This window comes from Zonotrichia albicollis, chromosome 9, assembly GCF_047830755.1.
Source record: "Zonotrichia albicollis isolate bZonAlb1 chromosome 9, bZonAlb1.hap1, whole genome shotgun sequence".
Classification (NCBI taxonomy): domain Eukaryota; kingdom Metazoa; phylum Chordata; class Aves; order Passeriformes; family Passerellidae; genus Zonotrichia; species Zonotrichia albicollis.
Window position 1 is genome coordinate 22,995,932 of NC_133827.1, and position 23,060 is coordinate 23,018,991.

A 23,060-nucleotide genomic window follows, 5' to 3' on the forward strand; every position below is an offset into this window, starting at 1 on the left:
TCCCTCTCTCTGGGCCTGCCTGGGCGTGGGCTTGTCTGGCTGAGGCTTGGAAACTTCCCCACAACTGGGAACTGCAAAGGAGCTTCTAAACAAAGTTTAAATTATCAATGAAAAAACCATTGTGGCCACTGGCAGGAAGAGAACAAACCCATGTTAATCCACCTCAAGAAGAAACCCACAGCAGGAATGCCAAGGAGCATTTGCCATTTGCTGAGGCAGGAAGGATGGCAGGTCCAGCTCGAGCTGGAAGGTATTTGCATGCAGCTAGAAGATATTTTCACATTATACAATATTAATATAATATGCCAAGAGTAACTACTCTGAATATTAAAAAACAATTACTAAAGTAAAATCAGCTGGAAGCCAATGACACACAAGTCTTTTAGAACTACATAAACTACTGACATCTCTGAGCATTTAATGTTTATAGTTAGCAATCTGAAGAACAGAGAGTAAATGCTAAGCAGAGCTATCTTTCAAAGAAATAAATGTGTCTTTTGACAAGTATTATCTTTTAAATACCACAGGCAAAAAACCCAGGCCAGTTATTAGTTATACTCTGCAAAATCTGGGGAGGTCTGATAGAAATGCCATTTGTAGACAAATGTCATTGCCATAAATCAGTGTGTATTCACATAACCTCAGCTAACAAACCAGCTACTGTGTCCTGCAGAGACAGATTTAATTATTTCAACAAACCCTTTGATTCAATGAGAAAAAAACCCAAAAATATTCAGTCCATTTGAAGTCTCAGCCACCCTCCAGTAGTGCCTATTTCCTTTTAATTAGAAATGCCTACTGCCTTTTAATGCAGTGTCTGCAGAAAAAGTCTTTCAGCTGAGGTGACTGAGTTGGATGCCTGAAGTCACGAGGGCTGGGAATGAGCCTGAGCATCCAGGTAATCCTTACTCACTGTTAATCAAAAGTTAATATGTCATGAGCTGTGCTTTGGAAGTTCTGATAATACAGCTGCTCTTCTGGGCTGCTTGTTCACATTTATTTAGATTAGACAGAGGCACAGATTATTTTACTTTAAGTTTGATGTAGTGTTGTCTTGAGTTTTACTACAATTTAATAATCACACTTTTCTAAGAGTCAGACATTTCTTTTACCTGTTCTTTGACTGGAGTGTTGACATTTGATAGACACTGCTGGCAGACAGCCAGGAAGGATTTCACAGTTTTCCTCAATACCAACAAGTCCTCCTGGAGTAAAGATTAAAAAAGAAAGTATTAAAAAATTAGTAAGAAGTTTCTTGAAGGAAGCAAAATAAAGAAATAGTGGTGGTGATGACTTCATACATTGTACAAAAAGCTGTGAAAGAAATAAGCTATTCAAAAAGAACACACAGAGAAACAGTGCCTTGGTTTTACAGTGATGATGAACCAATCACCAAGAAGAAAAGAAGAACCCCAAATGAAATGAAATGAGATGAATTCACAGCAGGATGGCTGGGCCCTGCTCTGCAGACCTTCCCCCAGGACAGCCCTCTCAGAGGCAATGTCTTGCAGAACAACCTCCAAGCAATGTGAAGAACCTACATAGTGCCTATGCAATGTTTTCCTTGCAGAAATGTTTCACTGATGCTGTTCAGCCCATGTGTCTCAGTTCTGGTTTTAGCTTTCCTTGTGCTTCCTGCCACGAGCTCTCGTTGTTCTGTGTTTACTGCAGAGCCTTTTTGTGGTCCATATGTTCTCCCTGTGCTGGTTCACAGCACAACACAGGACTGCCAGTGTGCCCAAGCACCCAGAGTGTTCCCAAAGCTCTCAATTTCTCATCACTTCCAATGGAGTGAGTGGGATTTGCTGCTATGGACACTCAAGGTCTGTGCACTCCTTCACCTTCCTATTCCTAAACAGTTTTTCTCTGATGATGCAGCCATGGTGCCACTGCATTACCCTGGCATTACAGAATCTCTAAGACAGTTCTGCTCTATTCTAATCACAGCTTGGATACAAACCTCCCATTTGGCAGCATTAAGATGCCTCTTTTTAAAAATTTTAAATTGTGTTTTGTTCACTAATTGATCTATATCATCCCCATTTTCAGGGCCTTCCCAGATGACTGATAAAAATGACCCTTTTATTGGGAGAGAACAGATCTCTGCCAGAATGCATCAGAAACTACTCCATTGTGCAAGGATTGCTCACCTACATTTTTTCTTTAATATATGGATCTGTTTTGAGCTATTGAATATGAGTTATATTAAATCCAAACATGCACCTAAAATGCAATGTGGTATTAATATCTTAGAGACACTGGTGTTTCAATTGATTTTCTTCTCAGTCAAAAATGCAATTTCATCAACAAGAAATGGATGTGTTTCTTCCAATCTTAGCTGTTGGCCCTTCAGCCTTGTACCAACTGTGTTTTCTGTCTCCCACTCCAAGATTCTACCCAGGACTGATGGCAGGCTTATCAGTTCACTGTTACACAGTCACCTGATTTACCCCTTCAAGCACTGGGATTACAGTCACCTTCCTGCTTTCTACTTTCTATTGCAATTACCTTCCATTTAGGTGTCCATGAATTCAACAGAGAAACTAAAGCCATGAAAAAACCTACATACAGGTTAAAAAGGGAATGAGTGTGTCTCCCATTTTTCTTTCTGTCAAAGTGACTAACAAGCAGGTATATGATATTCATTACCCTCTCTCCTGACAGCATAGCATGATAGAGATTCATATTGCAAAGTTACAGACAGCAGGAGAAAGCCCAGCTGAACAGTGCATGCAGCCATCTGGAACTCTTGTGAGCTTGGAGAAATCCCCAGACTACTGAAGAGTGGGAAATTTTTTCAACAGAGAAAATGAGAAAAAAAAAATAGATTTCCAAGTCTTTGAGCATTCTGGCATTCTGGGGTGCACAGCCCAGGCTCCTGAGGTGTGAGTACCTGATCTGCCTTCAGCTGAAAAGCTGACACAAAACCATTTGATCATTCTGTTGGCTGTTAGGCAAAACCACAAGGTCACAACTCTGCAATTGAACTGCTCCATGGCAGGAACAAGAATGAGCTGCTGAGAGCAAGGGCTGGAGTCTGTGCCACCACCCAAACCCAAACCCAGGAGCTCAAAAGACTCATGTCTACAATTCTTTAGGTACTTTCCAGCTTTAAATTAAAGTTTGTTTATTCCAATGAAGTAATTTTAAAATGCTGTGCTTTTGCTATGTTCATCACCCAAACCCCATCCTCTTCTCCCTATGTGCTCACAGCTTTTCTTCTAAAGTACTTATTATTTGCAGTATTAACTTCAACTTCACAGGTTTGAAGAACCCTCAGCTTCCACTCCAACTGTGGAAAATGGTCCAACCTTTTGTCCCTTGTGACATTTTTCTTCCCTTTAGCTTCTTCTGCTTTCTGTCATCATGCCCATATAAATATGAAAAGTCACCAAGTCACCACATTGCTCTTTAAACCCCTTTTTAAATCAGGTCTCCTAAGTGCTCTGCCCACTGATCACACTCTCATAGCCAAGCATTTGGCTGCTCTGGCTGTTGCTTACCCACAACTGGCTGGCCTCTGTCTTGCCTCTCAGTGTTTGCTCTAGTCATGCTTTATTTGTACTGTTTTAGTTTTAGGACTCTATTGTCCTGCAAGTATTTCCTTCTCAGTACATACACACAGTGCAATGTCCTGGGTACCTGGGACATGGCTGAAGAAATCCAAGTGGAAACAAGTGTCTGCTCTAATGCCCAAATTTCCTGCCTCAGGCCTGTCCCTGCTCCCCCAGACTGACAGATGACAGAACTCCAGGGGAGAAATGACCAGTTTCCCTTGGAACCACCCTCAAACCCCTTTCCACCTGAGGAGTTTTCCTCCAGGCCACAACAGGCTGCTCCCACAAGCCATGGAGGATGAGCTTTCTCCCCCAGTACAGCACTGCTTGCCCCAAAGAGCACCAGTTGGCACAAACAGCCCCACAGCCTCAGCCTCCACTGAATATGCACAGAGGGAGACCAAAGGTTACAACATCAGACTGTGGATATTTCAAAGTTTATACATTGCATTCATACCTGCTGCAGCCTTCCTTTCAGTAATCAAGTTTTCCTTTCAAGTTTTAGACACCAAGATGACTCCACAGGACACCCTTCTCTCCACAGGACAGCTTGAAGAAGTGTTTCAAAATAACTCTGCCCCAACTCTCTGCTGTTTTCAATGGGTAAAATCTTTGTTGTTGGGCAGAGAATATGGACTTTCTTAATAATTCAAATATCCATTATCACCCTCCTGCTAAAATGTCTTTGATACATTTTTATGCTGATAATAACGTATCAAAGATACTCCTTTTGGCTCTATTTACAAATGATATTGAACAGGGAGGGGCACCTCACCCCCTGCTAACAGCCTGGAGAAACAAGAGCTCTTTGTGTGTATCCTGGGAAGGAGACTTCAGTAACCTGTGATCAGCTGAAGGGCAAGTTTGGAATTTGTAGGTGTTCATTAACATTTTAGAAATGTCCAATATTCTGGTCCTGCATTCTGTAGAGCTGATAGTTATCCTGGAGCTGTGTGGCACTGGCTGTAGGTCAATTATGTGCTGTTAATAAATCAATGAGCTGACTTGATCCTAATTAGATTTAAATCACAAGAGTTGAGTTTTTCTCTGCCACACATGGAGTCCATTCCAAAACAGCTGGATCAGGTAGGGAGCCATGATCCAGAACATGCCCAACACCTGGAATATGAGTATCCCTCACACAGCAATTAATGTGCCCTGGCCTGGCCATAATGCCCAGGACAGTTCCAAACAAGGGCAGCTCTCTCAGGACAGAGCTCTATTTTGGAAGCCATTTGAACACCAGACAAAAAATAACTTAATTCCAAAATGACTCTGTTCCCAGTGTATGCCTATGGTTGTCAAGTATGACTCCATCACAGAATCAATACAAGATACAAAAGTTACCAAGCAATTCTGAACTGTAGCCAGAGAATTCACTTTGAAGGAAACCTTGCCAGAATTCCCCATCCCACCTGCAAACTCCCTGCAATGAAAGGTGCACCTGATGGATGCAAAGCACACATGAAACAACAAATGTAAAACTTGCCAAGATACTTGTACTTGTTTCCATCTTTTATTCCTGTACTTACAACTCCAACATGTTCCTATACTTCATCCTGTGCACTGACTGCCTAAATGGGACTTCATGAGGTGAAACAGAGCAGCTACTACTGCCAGCATGAGGTCACACAAATGACCCAGCTGGCAGCAGATGAACATTTCTTACAAATCAATCCCTGCATCTCTGATCTCTCAGCCTGACTGTTCAAGGCAAAGCTAAAAGATCATCTTTGGAACATGAGCCTGAAAACAAAAATTCATAAATCTATGGGATATAGAAAAACAAAGACTTAAGATCAGTTTTATGGCATATTATAAATTCTCTTCTCTCCATTTTCATCTTTTATCTTCCTTCCCCACTAATTCTCCTCCTAACTCTGTTACTGCCTCCTCTACAGGTCCAAGGACCTTTTCCTCCCCTGTCAGAGTTTACCTCATTTGTATCTAAATAGAAACCAAGCAATTGCTTCCAGCTGGTCTTTTGCTTTGTAATCTTCTGCTTTTATCTCAAACCTGAAAGGCTTGTGAGCCCAAAAGCCTCTCTGCTTCTGGCAGCTGTATCCATTGGTCTACTAGAGAGGCTACACACCATCACCCCTCTCTGCCCTGAGATCATTCTAGAATCAGCTAAGTAGCCCTAGAAACCTGCATGGACTTACATATTAAACTGCTGTGCCAGAAATGTTGCTGTAAAAGCCTGAATACTTCCAAAATACCCATGAAATAAATGTTTTTCATTCTGAGATGCTTCTGTTAATGCCTTTGCCTACCTAAACCATACAAGTTTAGGTAGACATAGGTGCCCTTTAATGTCTACCAATTTCCAAGCCTAAATAATGACTTATAAACCAGCCATGGGCAAAATTATTTCCCAGTGGATGAAATGCCACATACAGTGCAGATCAGATCTATTTTCACAGTGAACTGGAAAGTTTGATAGCAAAGTGCTCCAGCCACAGCAGGTCTGTGGGTGTCTCTTTGCCCTCAGCTGAGGCTGCTGCCACTCTGAAGAGCTGCAGGGCACTAATGCTGCAACTAAGCATGCACAAAACTCATTTTGTAGAGGCTGGGGTGGAACCCCAAATAAGAAATTGCTAGGAGTTCTCTAGGTGACAGTAATTATGATTTTTAATTATGGGGCAAAGCCAAACTGACTTCTATTTGGCATGGTCATCCTGGAGTGACCCTCTGGAGGTCTTGTAGCACTTCAATATAACATCTTTACCTTTTTGATGCTGATGGAGAAGTACAATTATTACTTCAGTTTTCATGTCATTTTAATTTAATGTATTACTTTTGAAAAAGTTCTGAAAGAACAGGATGCTGGTCTCTGACTGAGAAAAGAGCTAAGGAAAGGTCCTGGAAAAGTCACCTGCCACCTTGTCCTGACCATACTTTGTGTGCATTTGCTTTTTATTAGCAGTTGTTACCTCCTGTGCCCTGACATTTTTATTGCAACATAAAGGCTGTAATTAGAGAGTAAGCAAAGTAACTTATCACATCAAGATTAAGATATCTGTGGTCTACAGATCAACAGTATTGCTCACAACTGTTCATGTCAACATTCCTTATCAGCCATGCAAACTGCAGTCCTCACAATAAAGTGTGTTAATTATCCTCTGCAATAAAAATATAATAATCAGCTGCTATAAAATCCTGATTAAAACTATTTACATTGCTTAGACATATGCATGATGTTAAATAGATCCTGAAACACGGAACAAATCTGAACAGCAACATTTTATATGTTATAAATGACAACAAACAATGGCAAGAGTGGAAGTTACAAAGAAATCAGGTGTAACACCTTTGCAGGTAAGTTGTGTCTGTCAGTAAAATCTGTTTGATCAAATGGCCACTTACTTTGGAAGGGGAGCCCTCAGTGATTTTCACCAGCTGCCATAGAATAGAGTAGTGGGAGCACTGCAGTGCCTGGACAACGATCTGTAACACAAGAACACACAGAATCTCAGCATGCTGCTAACAGCAGGCACAGCAGGAAGTGTATGGAAAATCTATCAGGCATTTTGTGCTGAAAAGACAGGAGCAGCTCTTAGCACTTTTTATTTTCAAGGGTATCAAGTTTTCCCTTGGTTGGCTTGGTGCAATAAGAAATCAGCCTACTAGAGGCAAAAAAATACTGTGTAAATCTGGGGAACACCAGAAGTCTGCACTGGGGTACAGCAGGAGGGGATGTCACAATGTGACAGAAGAACAACCCAACACCTACATCTCTCAGATCAAAAGCATCTGTTGAACTTTCTCTATACCTGGTTTCACTATTAAACAGCATTAAAAATCTGTTCCTATGGAAAATGAACATGTAGCCCAATTGCTAAAAAAAGGGAGAAAATACAACTTGTCCCATGGAGAAGACCAGGGTCATATAAAGCATCCATGGTGTCTCCTGAACAGCTCAAATCCAGAGGAGGTGCTACAATTGCCAAACTCCTCAGGGTGGCCTGCAGGAAGAAATGCTGAGCAGAGCTCAGATTTCAGCACCTTTCCCTAAAATCTTATGGAGGCATTTGGAGAGCCACACACTGTCAGACCCAGAGCCAGCCTGTCTGCCAGCTCTGTCTCTTCAGTAGCACAACTCCAGCATGAAGCAGCAACTGCAGAGAGAGGACTTTCACACACTGTGTGGCAATGCCTCCTCTTAGGGTCCTTTCCACAAAATTCTTATTCAGAATTTCATGAGAATTTATTTTTTCTAAATGAAACTGAGCTAGAATTAACAACTGGCTTCGAACTGAAACAAAATAAAAACTAAAAATGTTTAAATGCTTAAGTAGGAATTCTGCAGCTTAAACAGGAGTCATGGGAGAATATGAGATGGCTCCTGTGCTCATCCATGAGAAACAAAAGCTGAACTCTGAGGGAACAAAGTCCAAGATGTGTTCCCTAAAAAAACTCCACTAGGATGTTCTAATTTCCTGGTTTTCATAAGCTTTCATCTTACCTTCCATGCACAATAATAATTTGTGATCATTCTAATTGCAGCCAAGGCTTACAATGTTGGGTTTCAGTGTAAACATCAGGATTGATGCACTGCTTTTCAGAGTCAGGAACATCAGCTATTCCCAACTTTCCAAATGAGAAAGGTGTGGGAAGAAGCTCACAAATCATACATGGAACTTTTGAATTCTGTACAAGCAGACTGTTTAGAACCTCAGACACCCCAGTGAGGCAGTGCAGGTGCTGTTAAGGGTACCTGTTCTGGCATAGCTCCGTGTTCAATTCCAGTTCTCAGCAATCTGTAGCAGTTACTGAACAGATCCCATTTGGTCAGATCATGAGCACTGGAACGAGAGAAAATCAAGAGGGATTAATTGTGTTCCTCAGAAGCCCCAGCCCAGAGAGCTTTGGTGGTTTCCACAGCTGACCAAGCAGCTGCACAGCACCTGACTCCATGCTAAAAGCACAAGTCAGGCTTTCTGATAATCCAGGAAAAATGTTTTACTACATGGGATTTTTTTAGGGAGCAGATAAACTCTCCATATCATACACCTATAAAGGCTACTTAAGCAGAGCTGCTGCTTCTCTCTCTAAGTTATCGTTCCTCTTTGACAGAACTCCAGAAAACCCTTCCCTGACATTGCAGTAGAAACTACAGCCAAGCTCTATCAATATCTACTGAATAAAAACGGCTATAAGCAAAATAAAATTGTATATTTTTCTACTATCTGATTTGGAAAAAAATAAGACACATGACCACTAGATATAAATACCCTGAATATCTGAAGTGAGACCATATGATAACACATGGACATGAGATAGAGATGGTGGCAACATTTCAGTTGCACCAACCTGATTTCATCTGTGAGAGGAATAAAAATGAAATTAGGGACAAATACTCTGTAAGGCCTTACAGACCTCAACAGCTCATGAAATGGTTTGTTAATAGAGAAGTGAGAAATACAGCAGCAACTGAAAAACATCAGGTTGCCTGCAAGACAAAATACTCTCTCAGCAAGTAAATTTAGGTTTAGAACATTTTTCTGCAGTGGAAATAAACGGAGATAATTTGAAACAGTTTGTAATATGTCAATAAAAGAGCAAGCCAGCTCAGAATACTCAGAAACTTGCTGATTGAAGTGCTCACCTGGAAGGAGGGATACTGAGACTGAATGGGGAGTCTCAACTGGATGCAGCAGCCTCTTGCACCTGACTCATCCCAGCACCTGGATCACCCAGCCAAGCTCCCTCCTCCCACCCCTGTGCCTGCCCTGGGTCACACCATTAACTGCCCTGCTCAGCCAGAAGGAAAAACTCCCTAGGTCCAAAAGGACAGAGGCTGAACTCAGCACTGGCAATGCCCAGGTCCTTTTGGAGGCCCTGCCATGAAACACCTCCCATGCTGGAGCAAGCCAGCCCTGGAAAATGTCACTGGGAAGAGCTTCACAGAAAGCCATCAGAGTGCCCTGTGCACTCCAGGGCTGGGCCATTAAAGCCGAGGTGCACCTGAACTCCCAGTTCAAATCCATAAAGAAAAAACCAGGAACACTCAAAAAAATACTGGAACTAAAAATGGAAAAAGCCAAAAAGATATTTTGCGGACTTAGATGGTCTTTGAGGTACTAAAATAAATTGTTTCATGGATAAATTAGAGGCTGCCAGAGAGCTGCCTCTGACTGGAGATATTAAGCACAGAGATGCTGCTTCCATGAATCACAGGGTTGCCAGCAAGGCAGAGTGGTACTTCCTTAATTACAGCACTGTAATTAAAGCTGCAAAGTCTCCTTGGTGTGCAGAGGCAGATACCTGCACAGATTACCCTACAGAGAATATCAAAGGAAAAACTGTCTCATTCCTGCCTTTTCAGTTCAGAAATCCCCCATCAGGCAGCCAGCACAGGGGCCATGTCCTCACAGCTGGGGACACTCAGCTCCCTGCCCTCTGCCTTACAGCTGAGCTCAGGAAGGGCTCTTCAGCCTCCAGAGCTGAAAAATTCTAACTATGTACAACTTACACACAGCCTTTCAATTGAAACTTTCTTCAAGCAGAGCCTCCACATTACAGTTAGGCATATTCTGGTACCTCTTTATCACTTTTGAGCTACTTAGCCATCAAAATCATAGTTAAAAAGGGATCTTGGACACCACACAATTCTCCACAGAAGTTCAGGAAGAAAATTCACACAACAAAGAATTTTCCCTTAGTTTCTTCCATGTCAGACTATTCATGGGCTTCAGAAAACAAGTTCCAGTATTTCATCCAAGGTTTCTTTTAATTCTTATGGACAGCCCTGTCTGCTGGGGCACATTTCTGCCAGACAAGAGGCAGGTGAAGTAAAGGTACTAGTTTCATGGTGTTTCTCAAATGTGGCATGAAACAGCTTAGAAAAGTCTCTTTTCCAAGAAGTGACCTTTCCACCCACCAAACTGCTTCACTTCTTCAAGATGCACAAAGAGAGGGAAGCTGTACCTTGGGCTTTGAGCAGCTGTGCTACTGACACAGTCTAATTTCTCTAATAAGGTTTCATTTAGCATCACTCCCACACTGTGATAAGGAAGAAATGATTTGTGGCTCTCTGCCACCTGCACATGAAGCTTTCTCTCATGCTGACAGGAGAAAGTGCTTCCTGCAGTTAGAGGGCAGATCAGGCCTTTGTGCTGTGCTCCAGAATTCACAGCTCCACTGAAGTTCTTCAGGTTGCTCTGCACATGCTGAGGATGCCCATAGGTCTGAGAGCAGCAGGAACCTGAAAAGCTGATTTGTGCCTGGTGAGGGAGATTCTGTGCAATCCACAAAGGGAAATTTGGCCAACAATTCAACTGTAGGAAGAAAAAGCATCTTCCAGGCTCTCACCATGAACTATTATTAGTTCATATATAACATAATTATTATTACTACTAATAATTAATTCTATAATTTTGAGGAGAAGTAGCTCAAAGGCATTGAGAAACAGCTTCCTGTAGGCTCCCTAAGCTGAGGCCCAAAGCACAGTGTCCCCTGTGCCCTGACTGTGTCCTGTGGGAGAGCAGGACCTGTAGTAATTTACTCATGGGTGTAAGAGCACTGGGTGCAAGGGAGGAGGTGCCACTTGCAAATCTCATCTGCAAAGGTCGTGGCACAAACTGAGCAAGGACCAGATCAACCCAAACACTTGCACTGACAAACTCCACCAGTCATCCTCCATCTCCACTTCAGATTTCAGGCCATGTGTTTTCTCATTTCCCCACACCTGACACTGCTGATATTTGCTGAAAGGACAAAATTAACATCACAGATTTGTGAGGGAAGGCACCACCTACTTGTGAAAAGATGTCAACCTCTTCAGTGTGGAGAGCACATTGTAGATGTCATCATCATCAGCTTCTTCTCCCTGCAAATGAAAGGCAATCCATGAGGAGAATCCAGCAATTCAGTCCAGTACATTACTGCACAGGCAGGAGCAGCTTCTTAGGGGTTTACACTGATATCAAAACCATCTCCAAAATTTCCAGTGGTTTTTATGTAGATTCCATAATATTTAAGTAGCCACTGCACAGCACTAAAAAACAAGCAAGTTCATCTGACAATATTCAGCATTATCACTGTGGTAATATCCAAACCTGTACCCTTCAGCAATAGAAAACATTCCCAAGATCAAAATCTGAGTTCTATCTTATTTTATAAAAAGGACTGAACCACCAGCTTTAATCACTAGCTGATGAACATGCTACAACACAATTTTAGAATTTTCTGTAAACTAAACAGCAAATTCCCTTAGTGAATCAAGTGAAAATAAGGTATTTCAGCCCTAATTTTTCCAGCAATTTTCTAAAATAAGAAACCACTTGCAACCATTCTTCTCCATCTCACTTTGCTAATTTCTTTTCCATCTAAAAGGCTAACAATTAAAACATCTTCCTGCCTTCAGATGCAATTGTCAATCAGTGTTTCTCTCATTATCAGCCCAGATAATTACTTAGGCACCAGTAGGCAATTTTTAAAATTTAAAATGTCTTTACAATGATGAAATAGACTCATTAAAATAAATTATTCAAACAAATATCACTTAAAAAAGAGTATCACAAAAGGCCATAATTTTAAATCCTTGCCACTGCTGTTCTCATTCTGCCAGGTTTCCAACCTGTATCTTTTACTCTTTCCAGGGCTCTTTTAACATGCCATTATACATATTTTCTTAAATTCCTCTCTTCTATTCAAACCATAATCCAATCTTGATTTTGCTGCCTACATATGCATCTGGGACTATGGGAATCACTAAAAACATTAATGTAAATGCAACTTCCTCTGCACTTTTCATCATCTTTCATCCATTCATCCACTTAATTGCTTATGTGGACTGTTTTAATACTCAACTGAATTTTCAGAAGCAGGATTGTCCCACAATCTTGTTTTACATGACCAATGATTTGAAGGCTTAATGGCTACTGTAAGGGACTTTCCACAGGGAGAAGTGGCTCCAAATAATTATAAAATAGCTGGTGCTGCACTACATCTTCAGAGGGATCATTTCATGGCTTGCTAAGAATGTTTTTCTGTAGCTTATCCTACCATATTTTAGGCAGTTCAACAATTTTAAGAAAACAAACCTCCTGCAGTAGATCCTCGACAGAATGGTTGAATCGATCCACAAATTCATCAATAAGTTGGCTGTGGGCTATGTCAACTCTGTTCTGGATGGTGTATTCCTCACTGCAGAGGATGCTGTAGGTTTTGCTGCAGGCTTCCAAAACATCTGATTCCACATGCTTTTCCACAACAAACTTAATCTGCTTCAGTAAGGCATCCAGATGCTGCAGAGCAGAAAGAACTTCAGCTCTCCCTCAATGGGACAATGACACTGAGCAAAGCCACTGCCAGAGCACCCACCCAAGGCTGCATTGCTCGTGTGCCAAACGAAGGCACAGCACTGTGGGGCTGAACAGGGCTCACCTGAGAGCAGCCACACCTCCTGCCCAAGGCACAATACCTTTTCCATTCTGCCTGTGCTGTAGATTTCCAGGTCAAAGTACTGAGGGATTTGCAGGAGGTTTGCAACCTTCTCAGCGTCAGCGGAATACTGGAACATCATGGCAACAAAACAAACAACAGGGAAGTGAAAATAAATCCCTGCACTGCAGAATGAGAAAGTTTAAAGGCAGCTGTAAATCCCAGTGAAAGATTTATTTTGTTGAAAACTGTACCTTTGATAGCAGCATGGGAAGTGCAATAATGAAATGCTCAGTCAATTTATTTCTGTCGTCTATCTGAGTTTTTCTTTCTTTTGCTGTCAAGACCTGGAAGTGATCAAACGTAACTACAGTAAATACATTTTCTGCATATAGCATTCATTAACTTTTCTAAACATTGTATTACAAGCAAAAACCCATGCAAGTGTATTTTCTAATAAATCAAACGAGGAGGGAATAAAAAAATCAAAACACATTTGGGGTGAAGAGTGATTAAAGAGTGTGTCCTAAGCAGCTGTGATTGAAAAGGAAAATACTCTATCACCCAGTATGACATTGTTTCCACACATTAACATCTTTTTAGGATTGAAATTCAAATATAATTCCAGTCAGTGGAATTTTCGCTATTGCTTCCAACTGTACTGAACTCTGGCTTTCACACATTAAACCAAGCAGTAATGTAAGACCTCAGGGCAAAGTGAAGTATAATTAAGAAAACCAAAACCAAACCACACTGTAACAATGATTTTCATTACATGAAAATCCTCTCTAAATGGAATGGAATTCTCAGTGAGAACGTGCATCCAAGTTCACAGCGAGGTACTGAAGCACTAATGCTGTCAGAACAAAACCCCCTTGAACAGAGAGACAATAATCAAACCAGCATGCTTTATCAAAGCTTAGATCTGGCTTCCTGGCTTCAGGAAAGAAATGAATACTTTTGAGAACAAATAATGATAATAAAATACTCAAGTTAGCTAATGATTCACATGTAGCCAATCAGCCAGACTGCACAGTAAAGGTTACAAACTAAAGCCAGAGGAGAAACTATTTCCCAAGAAAGTGAGTGCTTAATTAGAAATCTGCTCCCTTTCAACTCAGAGAAGAAGCTGGTGGGATTGTGAGACAGGATGAATCTATCTCCAGGGACAAGGCAGAGACCCCTGCAGTTGCCATACCACAACTCATGGTCTAAGCAAAAAGAAGCAAAAGCTAAGTGTCACCTCTGGTGGCTCTGCAAGGGAGGAGGAGCAGCTGGACACAAGGCATGTGCCTGGATGCCAGGCACTGTGCCAGCAGGAACCCAAAACTGCCATGGAAGTGGGGGAATGGATCAGTGACCAGGACAAGCCACCACCTGCACAGTGCAAGGTGCAGAGATGGCTCCAGAGCAGCCTCAGGCTCTGCACACCCACCAGGGCAGCACCAGCCAAGCTCAGAGCAATGCAATCCCAGGGCAGAATCCCAGCCCTGACAGCCCAGTCGTGTTCTGGGGACCAAATATGGCTGTTCCCTGGCACTGGGAATTGATCTGTGTCCCCAGCATGACTTCCAGGCTCTTTTGATCATCCTTCAGAAGGTGGAATTTGTTTTACTGATCTGTTTTCTTTAGCTCCAAATACAGACATTGAAAACTTAAGACAAAGTAATTTGTTGAACTTCAGGGAATTGAGCTGTAGATCTCTTGAAAAAGAGAAAATATCTGGAAAGTTAATAATGACATTGTTTAATGCTCCAAACAGAAAATACCGACATGTTTGTTTTTTGTTTTTGTTTTTTTTTTTAATTTAAAGGTCACTTTGACTGCTAGAAAGGTTTGCAGCTTGAGACAAAACATTTGGGCTTACAACACAGTTTTTGTAACAAAAGACAAGACATACTTATGTAAATTTCAGTAAGTGCTTTCATGGATTCCCTCCTTAACCCTGAAATGTTTTAATAAATTAGGAATTCCTAAGAACGTGCTTTATAAATTGAAGTACATAAAGCATGTTTAAACTGATGGCTTCTTGGAGCTTTTCCTGGGATGCTGTTTCTGGACATGAGACTAATCTGCTTTGGCACATAAAAAAATCAGAAGTTAAGTAACTGCATTTTAGCAATAGAGAATGCCAAGACTCTCCAGATTTCATCTCTAATAAATCTGTGGCTTTAACAAACTAGTTATGATTATTTAGAATGGATGCTAAAAGAAGAACCATTTGTTCACGTTGGTTTATTCCACTTTTGCCTATCCTAAATAAGACTGGGACTACCAAAAATCAGGTGAATATGTTTAAAAAGCTGAGACTGCTTTGGAACATGGATGCTGTATTTATGGAAAATGCAGCTGAAAGCCTGTTATTATCCTGACCCTGTGACTTAGAATGAAGTGTTAAAAACTGCATGTCCAGCCTTAGGAATGGCCTTCCACTGGTGCTCAAACAGTCCCTATAAAATAAACTAAAGAGGCAATTTGGCCAGAATGTAAAGTTCTGAAATTTTTAGGGCACTCAGTGGAAGAGGCCTAAGAGGATGGATGCCTAAAGGCACAGACACATTCAGACTGGTCCCAGTCCCACCCCTCCTGCTCAAAGCAGGGCCAGCCCAGGGGTCACACTGGGAGGATCAGGGCTTTGTCCAGTCAGGTCTCAAAAACAACCAAGCACAGAAAGGGCACCAACTCCCAGTACCTGTTCCAGTGCTTAAAAACCTTCATGATGAAGATCCTGTTGACTTTTCTGCAAATTTTCTGTCCATATTAGCGGCACATTCATTTTTATGGAAGACAGTCAGAGGCAGGCTGCTCTGCTCCTACACTTCCTACTCTTATGTAGGTTTAACATTAGGGGCTAATGATGTGGGCACATTACAAATATAAGGCAGAGATATGATAAAAAGAACATCCAAAAATATAACAAAAAAAGACTTTTATGCTGAAAGTTGCTTAACTTGGCCATGCAAACCCAAAATGAAAGAGAAAACCAAACATGTCCAGAAACGGAATTTCTAATATTTTCCTTAGAAGTGTTCAGATGTAACAGCAAACACCAATTAAAAAACCCTACAGCAGGGGTGTCCAAAGTGGTGTCACAAATCTCCATGCTCTGGTGGCAGCAGCAGCTGCAGCCGCACTCACCCTCTTGCCGGTGCCCCTGCCCACGGGGGGATGTGCCTCGGCAGCCTGCCGGATGGTGCACACCATCAGCTCGATCAGGGCGCTCTCCTGCCGGTCCGACATCGCTGCGGGGACAACGGGGACAGCAGCCATCACTGGGGGCAAGGCAGCACCAGGGGACAGTGTGGGACACCAGGGGAGCCCACAGCACCAGGGCAGCACACACACCACACACACGGCACACTGGCACGTTCATTGAGGCTCTCCTGACGCCTCTTTGATTTGCCATTCATGACCCCGAAAAATGGACACGGCAGAAGTGAAAGCAGCCCAGAGAAATGCAGGCTGGAGAAAAGGATCAGTGAAGGGGAACATAAGGAAGATCTACAAAATAAAGGAGTCATAGGGGGGAAACAGTGACAGACAATTCACTGTCACTTCCTCATAAATTCTCTGCTCTCTGGCAAGTGCTTCTGCTCACATTTGGAGGCTCAAACCCCACTAGGCTAAGCAGAATCAATTTCCTAATGAAATTACCCTATAAATACCCCCACTGTAGCAGGTGCATACCAACAGGCCAGCCTTTGAAGCATGGACATGATGAGCACACCTTGCCAGGAGCATTGATTTTTCAAACACCTAAGCCCTGTGAAGGCCCCTGAAGCAGGAGAATCCTGGGGAATTATAAAGGATCTTGAATGACACTCATTAACCTTAGGACACTTTGCCCCCAGTCTCCCTAGCTACTTTGTGCAGCCAGGTCTATCATCAGCAAAAGGAAATCTGAAACCAATGGTGAAATAATCCCCTTTGTTTTTTCTCCTGAGCATTCACATTACCTGGAAAAGTCCCATATTAACTAGCATCACCTGAAGTGTTTGTTTATTCAAAATTGTCTTAGCTATTTAATTCATTGAAATAGTTATTTAAAGATTCAGACAAAATCAAGTTAAGACTTGAGTAAACTCCCTACAACATTAGGGAACCACAGTGCAGTACATTCAATTTAAAAAAACCTCCAGAGAACAATAAAGAAGAAAAATAGAGTACAAATTGCTGCTTTTGAAGGAAAGTACATTAAAAATAGATTAACACAAAATCTTCAAATATGCTTTCCAAATAAACCACAACATAAAAGATGTTTTGCTATGGGTGGCAGAGGTATTTAAGGAATAATTAACAATACTGCGCAATGTCAAGGAAGCAGAGGGTTAAGCCAATACCTTCTTCTCCTTGGACTGGCTCCTCCAAGAGCAATTCTGTCATACATTCCCAGTCTTTCAGCAGTTCTTGAGAGCTCTCCCACAAGCTGTCCACCAAATAGGCTGCATGTTCATGCAACTAGAAAATCCAAAGCAATCATCAGTACAGCTCTTGGTATTAAGCACCCGTTCTTCAACTTTCATAATCATGTGGCCACACAGAGTGTCCTGGGCACATATCTTATGTTAGTTGGAAAGAACATTCAGTTTGAAACTAATTCAGGAAGGTTTTCTCCCAAATGAATGACACCAGTGCAATGGGGTTATGCTTTAACAGAAACTAAATAAAACCAAACTGAGCTTCTTTTGCACAAAGCTGCTTGTTTGGGAAAAATCTTTGCCAGAGTTTTGACCCAGAAGCTGTAAACTTACCTTCTCTCACTTTCTCACTGCATTACAAAAAGGAGAGATGGTAAGGCATGAGAGTTGTAATGTATTTGTTTTGAACAAGCAATTGGTTTTCATACATGCTGCTATGTGCTCAAAAATAAGGAGCAAAAATCCTGGTGATTTCACAGGCTATAGATTTAACACTAACTTCAACTGCAAAAAATGTTTTCATGTGAATTAACACAACTGTTGTAAAGTGAGAAAAATAACCCATGGGCTTCTGCTGTTTTCTAAACTTATCTTTAACTACTACCAACAAGTAACAAGCACAACACACAGCTTGTGCTTGCCAGGGACTGACTCCTTAGCTGGAAAACATCCCTGAGTGCAGAGAAGGAGGTGTCAGTACATTCCTCTCCTCTGTTTTTGACAGCTTTGGGCAAAATGTCCCAGACTCACTGCTGCTGGGCAAGGCTCACTCCCTTGAATGCACCCCAGGCTGCAGCTTTAACTCATCCCACCCACAGGCAAACTCCCAATTCTCCAGCTCTTTACTAAAATTGGAGTCAGGATATTCTACTTGGCTCCCAACAACTCTCTCAAAAGCAACAATAGCAAACACTGGCCCTGAGAGAGAAGTGACCCTCAGGGAGCAGCATGGGAGGCACTTTGCTGGTCTTGGCTTTGGGAGTGGAGCAGAGTCTCTTTTCTCCTCAGGAGGACAGACAAGGTTAGTCCTAAGTAACTCAAATCACACTCACATCTAAGGGCTCCACACTGTAAAACACAATGAACTCTACAATCTAAGTTTTAAAGAAGCTGGAACTAAAAATCCATTCAGGTGGCAGACAGAAGGACCACACAGGTAGTGACATTTCATCCAGATTAATTTCTAGGTTTATGAGGTGTTTCTAAAAAACAAGAACACTACCAAAATTTTGTCCTTCCTTCTCAGCAACTCTGAGTGTTTCTTTTCATTCTCTCAGTCAAGTCTCTTGTTCAAGGCTTCATAACAATTAAAATAACCAATAGTAATATTTTGCTTTTGCTTTTTACCCAAAATATACTACAGTCCCTTCTCTAGAGAAACATTTCTGTCATTCCTTTCTTTCAATCTGCTTATTTATCAAATCAAATCAATAATTTTGAACCTTTCCCCCTCTATGTTAAGAACATCCTGTACCTGACAGTACCTTCTGAAATTCTTCTCCCTCCACATCATTCCCCATGTCTATTACTGTTACTACATGTACCACATATTTTCCTATAGATGCTGTCTCTATAAATCATGGGAAAAACCCCACCCTGGGTGTGTTCACCAAACACTTCATCTATGCTTGTTTTCCTCATCTTCCAATGGTTCCAAGATGCATCTTCATAAAGCCCTGGAAGACCTCATCTCATCTCACAGCTGACTCTGCTCTGAGCTAAGGACCCTCAGGTCCTTCCCACTGAGTTAATCTATGATTCTAAGCAGAATTGGAGATATTATACCATTTTTGTCCTGTCCTGATTCAAATTGTTTTACTCCCCAAAGAATAACTCAGAGGTATTCTCCTTGCATGGTTATGTAAGCAAAGAACCATTGCCATTTGTGTGCAGCAATGCACCCTGGCAGCCACCACAGCACCAGCAATGCAATGTGAGTACAGTGGGGACATGCAGGAGTTAAACCATGAAGATCTTCAGATCAATTTCCTTAATGAAAAAAGAAATGGAGGGGCAGGGAAAAGGGCTTATGGTATTTCTGAAAATATAAAATAAAAGGGAAAAGAAAGACAATTTATTACTCTATGTTGATAAATCACTACTTAAGTTCCAGGTTTTTTAAACATTTAAAGGTTAAAAATGACTTTTTTACCTCACTTTCAAGAAAGAAAAGAACCAACATTCTAATAAGGTTTCCATTTGGGCTATTTCGCCCTCTCCTCTTTGCTAGAGCCTCTTCAGCTTGGGGATCATGTCTGCTGAACAGCCTGAAAATAAGAAGAAGGAGCTCATGGCTATCACAACAATTCTCATTTCTGCAAGAATATGATGAGCATTCATTCTTGATACAGTAAATTTGTTCATAAAACACTGCAAGTATCTCAAGCTATTTCTTTCAATGGAAAGAGGCCACAACCTCTGCCTGTCTGAAGAGACGAATTTGTCTTCAGTCATTAAGTTCACAATGCTGGAAGAATTTCACACAGGAAAAAGTTCTCCAAAATCTATTTACATTAAAGGTTTTGCACAGTTTCAAGTATTTGTATCACTTGTACAGTTTTGCATTCATAACTTATCCAGTCTTGCAGTGGAGGCAGCACCTACTGCACCAGTGCACTGAGAGCTGGGGTTGTATCACTCTGGCTGGGTCATGGACAAACAAACCTGACATCCATCAAACAGCCAACCTCAGGTACCAGGAGCAGCATCAAAGATAAAACCAGCTCCTACCCATTATTTTGGGTTTTACAGGTAAGTGACACGCTCTGCACTGGGTTCCCTGATGCATGGCCCATCCCAAACTCCACTCAATGCTCAAATTTTCCAAGAGGCCTCAGATGTGCCAGTATTGCTGTTACAGCAATGACTGCTTTACTTTGAGAAGTTTGAAAGCTGTTCCTGGCTTTTACAGTGAAATCACAAAGCAGATTAACATGTTAAACACAGAATTCTGATTTCAGTGCTGTAATTCACTGAACAGAAGGACAAGTTACACACAAATGTTGTATTTTAGTTAAAAACATTACCTCATCCCCTCTGCTTATCTTAACAGCTAAGCAATGAGCACCTGTGCAGGTGCTGATACCTCACAAACTGCACCTCAGGGATGAGCCAGTGCTCCTCTGTATTTGTGATTCTTTATATCCTCTGTACTATTTGCTTTCCCTGGCTAAGTACAGAGAGCATGGCTGATGATTATCACAGAGAAGTGCCTGTGAAATGTATTAAATTAGGTGAGATAAATCACACCTCAAATGCCTGAAATAGATTCTGACTTATTTAACTGGAGATTTTCTCTGCAGAAACCAAGACAAAATTAGTTAAGAACGGGACAATCTTGTCTCCATGCTGTTAGCCTTGAGGCACATTTGCAGAACACAGCTTAGTACCTTGTAAAAGAAGTCAAAATGAAGTTTTGTCTTTTTCCTAAGTGCACTGTGGAGAAGGTATGTCCTTATTTACCTTGAGGCATTTTTCAAAAGTATTCTGTCACACGTTGATTAATAAAGGAATTTTAGTGTGTATTTTTAATGAGAACCAACCCTTTCCAGTGACTAGTACAGTGTCTTGTTGTTAATGGAAATCTGCACATATATTCCTTGAAATGGGTAGTGCTTGATCACAAAGCTGGAATTCCAAAAATCCACCAATGGAAGCTTACAATTACAATGTGGAGCTGTAAATGCTTAATAAACCATAGAAAATTAGAGCACTGGCAAAGAAAAACAGGTGTCTTTGTGTATTTTTCCTACCTGTATCTTGGCATGAAAAAATTAGATAATATGGGTTCTAATATAAATTCTCTATACATGTAATAAAAAACTCTGTCACCACCTATGAGAGGAAAAAAATCAAATTCCTGCTGAAAGATTTTTAACTGCAAACAATAAAAAGAAGAGGTTAACTCTAATGATGTGGCAATGCCCTGGTCAGAGTTACAGAGGTGGTGTGACTCACATCCATGGAAAAGCTGGGTCATGTCCTTTGGCATAGTGAGGACATGAAAGATGTAACCATAATGCAATATATTTTCAGGGGAAGACAGTGAGTTTAGAAACAAATTTTGTAGTTTTTGCTACATAAAAACTTCTCAAGTTCACAACAGAGAAATAAACTGTCTTAAAACTTGCTAGAAATTATGACTGTTGACATACCAGGTAGATCACCCCAGACTACAAGCCCAATATATGTATCTTATCACACCAGGAATTCAGCAAGTGCTGCAGGACTTAAACCAACTTCAGAAGTTTGTGCAGCCTTTGTATATTTGTATATTCTCAAGGAGTTGGGAAATGTTATCTGAATTGCAGAGCAAGAAAAATGTACATTCAGTTTCTTCAAGTCCTCAGATCTTGTTTAAACAAGAGAATAAAGTCTCTGGTTTAAATGAAATACCTGATTTGCTAAATAGAGATATTTCACCCCATTGCTTCTTTGCTTTTTGATGTTACCTCTCTAGGAAGCATTCACAAACTTGGTCTTTTTCCACGGCAACCCATGACTTACTTTTTGTGGAGGAACTCCCCAGCTGCTACTGCCACAGGCCGGTGTGCCGAGTACACCAGGTGATAAACATTCTCACAGTCTTCATTGGACAGAGCCTCCTCACTCCCACTGAAAGAGTCACAACAGCACCTCAGCTACAGCAGAGGTTTCATCTCCATCCCCTCACCTCCCACAGCTTCCTTGGGACAGCTACAAGGTTGGTTCACTTCCCACAAAATCCTACATGGTTGAACAGGGACTTCAATGATCTTTGGTTCAACTTGAAAATAAAGAGGTATTTAAAGGGTCTGTAAGACTGGAAGTTTCTCTGATTTCCTTCTCCCAGTTGTATCAATATAGAGAAAAAATAATATTATTAAAATATCAGCATGACTGCATACAAACCTACCCCTGCTCATTCCTCAGACCATCACACAAACTTCAGTGCACATACTGCAAGATGCCAAACACTCATCAAACAGCATAAACCAAAAACCTGGAATCACAGAATCCTTTAGGTTGGGAAAGACCTCCATGCTAATTCAGTCCCACCATTAACCTGGGCCCTCTGTGTTCACCAATAATCCATGTTCCCACTTCTGAACACTTCCCTGGGAAGATTGTCCCAGAATTTTAGCAAAAGTGATATAAAAATACCAGCACTGTCACAATGAGCATGTTACCTCCATTCTTGTTTAGTTTGCATCCATTAGAACCATTTATATATAAGGACTCTAAATCATTTGGCATCAGACTAGACATAATTCTAATTGGTCATTCTCCAGCAGGATTGCTCCAGACAGCTTTTTGGAGTTCCTACCTGCCAGAATATTGCCCTGTGCTTTTCAAGGTGACCCAGACTCTCCTCATGCTAAATGCATTTAACATTGCCTGTGCTTTCAATGGACAACCAAAGGCAACCAAAAAGAAAGCAGGAACAGACAAAAAAAAATGCACTGGGTAATTTTTTACCTTAAAACTTACTGTGTTCCCAAAATTTGCTAATAATGCAGGAAAGACATGGGCTCTACATGTCATTTCAGATCATATTTGTTATATTTACTTTAAAAATATAACAGTAGATGCAAGATTTCATATCTTGCTAATTTAACAAGGCTCTCTCTTTAAAGCAGAGTGATCCATAAATAAAAAGCTGAAGTCTGGACTTCTTTACTAAGGAAAGGCTAAGTGCAATCTTACATTCGAATTCTGC

General features: G+C 41.2%; 1 protein-coding gene across 4 annotated transcripts in view; it reads right to left on the reverse strand.

The window, feature by feature from the left end:
* STAG1 (STAG1 cohesin complex component) overlaps nucleotides 1-23,060 on the reverse strand; it is a 150,617-nt gene that overhangs the window by 16,748 nt on the left and 110,809 nt on the right. For all 4 annotated transcript variants that reach the window (XM_074546966.1, XM_074546962.1, XM_074546965.1 and 1 more), the window contains 11 exons: nucleotides 21,869-21,976; nucleotides 19,515-19,629; nucleotides 17,285-17,402; nucleotides 16,083-16,186; nucleotides 13,199-13,291; nucleotides 12,985-13,074; nucleotides 12,605-12,808; nucleotides 11,318-11,388; nucleotides 8,275-8,362; nucleotides 6,924-7,004; nucleotides 1,113-1,205 (listed from right to left, as the gene is read on the reverse strand). In XM_074546966.1, the coding sequence (XP_074403067.1) occupies nucleotides 1,113-1,205; nucleotides 6,924-7,004; nucleotides 8,275-8,362; nucleotides 11,318-11,388; nucleotides 12,605-12,808; nucleotides 12,985-13,074; nucleotides 13,199-13,291; nucleotides 16,083-16,186; nucleotides 17,285-17,402; nucleotides 19,515-19,629; nucleotides 21,869-21,976 (1,165 nt within the window). The remainder of the gene's footprint in view (nucleotides 1-1,112; nucleotides 1,206-6,923; nucleotides 7,005-8,274; nucleotides 8,363-11,317; nucleotides 11,389-12,604; nucleotides 12,809-12,984; nucleotides 13,075-13,198; nucleotides 13,292-16,082; nucleotides 16,187-17,284; nucleotides 17,403-19,514; nucleotides 19,630-21,868; nucleotides 21,977-23,060) is intronic.